General features: G+C 58.8%; 1 protein-coding gene across 1 annotated transcript in view; it reads left to right on the top strand.

Moving 5' to 3' along the window:
* LOC104489936 (F-box/LRR-repeat protein 20) overlaps positions 1–744 on the top strand; it is a 20,332-nt gene extending 19,588 nt beyond the window's left edge. The window contains exon 13 of the mRNA XM_010132156.1: positions 637–744. Coding sequence (XP_010130458.1) covers positions 637–744 — 108 coding nt within the window. The remainder of the gene's footprint in view (positions 1–636) is intronic.
* Positions 745–2,665: the final 1,921 nt, after the last annotated feature.

Raw genomic sequence — 2,665 nt, forward strand, 5'->3', positions numbered from 1 at the left:
CAGAGCGGTCACTGCTGTGTCCACAGAGCAGCAGCAGGCTGGAGCGGAGGAGCCCCAGTGCGCCATCGCAGTGACAGTGCCCTGCTACACGGGGACGGTAGTTTGTGCCACAGGAGCTGTGCCAAGTGTCCCCTCCTCCGCTCTGTGCTCAGGGACAAGGACCTCGTGCTGGCACGTCCCTCTCACTCAGGCTAACCCTGTGAGAGTCAGTCTGCCGTGGGGCAGCCTGCATGGTTGTGGGGTTGGGACAGAGCCAGGGCCACCCCGTCACCGCCGGTCACCCTGTGTCCCAGGGATCCCCTCCTGAGCCCTTCTCCATCGGTAGAAGGGCAGTAACGACAACGCTTTGTTTGTGGAGAGAGCACAGCGTGGGCACGGGAGTGTTCTGTCCCCCACGGGGTTTACTGGGAGGACAGAGCATCGGGTCTTCCTCCTCCCGGTAACTCGGTTTTCTGGAGACAGAAGGAACTTGCTGATCCACAGTCTGGGGAAAAACCCCGCCAGGGAGCTGGAAGAGCGACCTGGAGTGTCCGTGCGTTGGTTTGTGGCTGAGGACGGGTAACCCGGCCTGGCTCAGCTTCTCTCTGCCTCCGGCGCTGCCACTTGTCGCTTCACACGTTGCGTTTGTCTTTTCAGACCCATTTACCCAACATTAAAGTCCACGCCTACTTCGCGCCCGTGACCCCCCCGCCGTCGGTCGGAGGCAGCAGACAGCGCTTCTGCAGATGCTGCATCATCCTATGACACTGGAAGCGCTCGTCCTGGCAGACTGAGTATTTAATGACGCCTGTAGAGTTACGGTGGACACCAGTATCTTCGAGGAACGCGATACCAGTGTCATTTGCAAGGGCCAGCGAGCAGGGCTGTGGTGCCAGGCCCCCGTAGCCACCCATACACGTACATACACCCACCCCACCCGCTCCAGCAGACCGACGGACTGGGCAGCGCGGGAGCTGGAGCCGCACTGGCTTTTTCTGTAGGTGGATTGGTCTAATTCTGAACCCGTTCCTGCTGGGCATGCTCCGACGAAACCGCCGCGGCCAGGAAGGGAGGTTTGGGCGAACCCAGGAGGACTGTGGTGGTGCTGCTGTGGAGGCTGGAGTCATGTCCGAAATCCTGGGAGAGGGGGAAAGGAGAGGAAACGCGCTTTAACCCCGCATCCGCTATCAAGAAGGAAAAAAAATACCAACCCCCAGACCTGATACTCCCGACAAGTTCTGTGTCCGTTTGTCAGTGAGGGAGTGAAGCAGCCGCTGTCGAGCCGCGATTTCCCTGTGCTTTACCCACTCCCCGCCGACCCCCTGGCCGTGCTCACCTGGAGGTTCCTGTGTCCGCGTCCTGGAGCGCCCAGCTCTGAGCCTCCCGGATTGTCATGATTTAGCTTGAAATCTGCGATGTCAGGCTCGGGGGTTTTCACCCTCCCTCCATCCCACTTTTTTTTACAGATTTCTAATTCAGTGATTTTTTTTTTTTTGTCGTTGTTGAGATTTACCAAACACAATTACGAATCGATAATTTAAATTTTAAAAAGCCCTTTTTGCCGTTAGAAGCCTGAGCCTGTAACAACCCTTTGGGAAGATTTTTTTGATTTTTTTCAGTGCCAGGTGAGCTCGCCACGGGCCGGGCTCGCGTGGGGGTTGATCAGCGATGGGTGCCCGGGGCTGTTCTGCCGGTCAGGTTTTATCCCAGAGACAGGAGTATAACTCCTGACAGAGGGGAAGAGCTACAGTCTGCGCCAGTGACTGTCAACTCCCGACTCCTCTGTCCTGTCCCTCTGAGCCTTCAGGAAAAGCAAAGTAGAATCATTTTGCTGCTCAGCCTGGTCGCGAAATGCTGACTCGCCAGAGGGGCAGGAGGAAGAGCAGCCCTGAGCCTGCACCCTCAACCCTTGTCACGTTTTTTAGGCTGAGGTGCGAGCGCTGGGAGGTTTTGACTTGTGCCCCTTCCGCGGGGAGGCTCAGGGGGGGACCTTATCGCTCTCTACAGTTACCTGAAAGGAAGTTGTGGGGAGGTGGGGGTCGGTCTCTTCGCCCGTGTTAAGTACGACAGGACGAGGGGGAATGGCCTCAAGTTACGCCAGGGGAAATTTAGGTTGGATATCAGGAAAAATTTCTTTACAGAGGGTTATTAAGCGTTGGAACAGGCTGCCCAGGAGGTGGTGGAGTCCCCATCCCTGGAGGTGTTTAAAAGCCGTGTGGATTTGGTGCTGAGGGACATGGTGTAGGGACCCTGGCAGTGCAGGGGAACGGTTGGACTCGGTGATCTTTAAGGTCTCTTCCAACCAGGTGATTCTGTGTCCTGCCCGGCGAAGGAACCGTCTGATGGAGACGGGTTTGGGGTGTGCAGGGCGGCCGGTTTCGAGGCATTTCAGGCGAAACGAGCCCAGGCGCTCCAAGGGGCATGGGCCAGCCCCGTGGGCCACCAGCTCCTCCGTGCTGGCGGCTCCAGGGGCCTGCCCGGTGTGGAACCTGTGAGCAGACAGGTTCAATGGGGCAGAACTTGGCCGGGCCCTGTCGGGGCTGTGGAAGAGGAGCTTGCGGGTGAGCGATCGCGCCCTTCTGCCTCACCCCGGGGTGCATGGCAGCGTGTGTGGGCACCGGTGGCTCCCGGAGACGGGAGCAGGGCCGTCGGGGCATCCCAGCTGCCGAGGAGGGGCAGCTTCCCC

Source organism: Buceros rhinoceros, unplaced genomic scaffold (assembly GCF_000710305.1).
Source record: "Buceros rhinoceros silvestris isolate BGI_N320 unplaced genomic scaffold, ASM71030v1 scaffold26382, whole genome shotgun sequence".
Taxonomy (NCBI): domain Eukaryota; kingdom Metazoa; phylum Chordata; class Aves; order Bucerotiformes; family Bucerotidae; genus Buceros; species Buceros rhinoceros.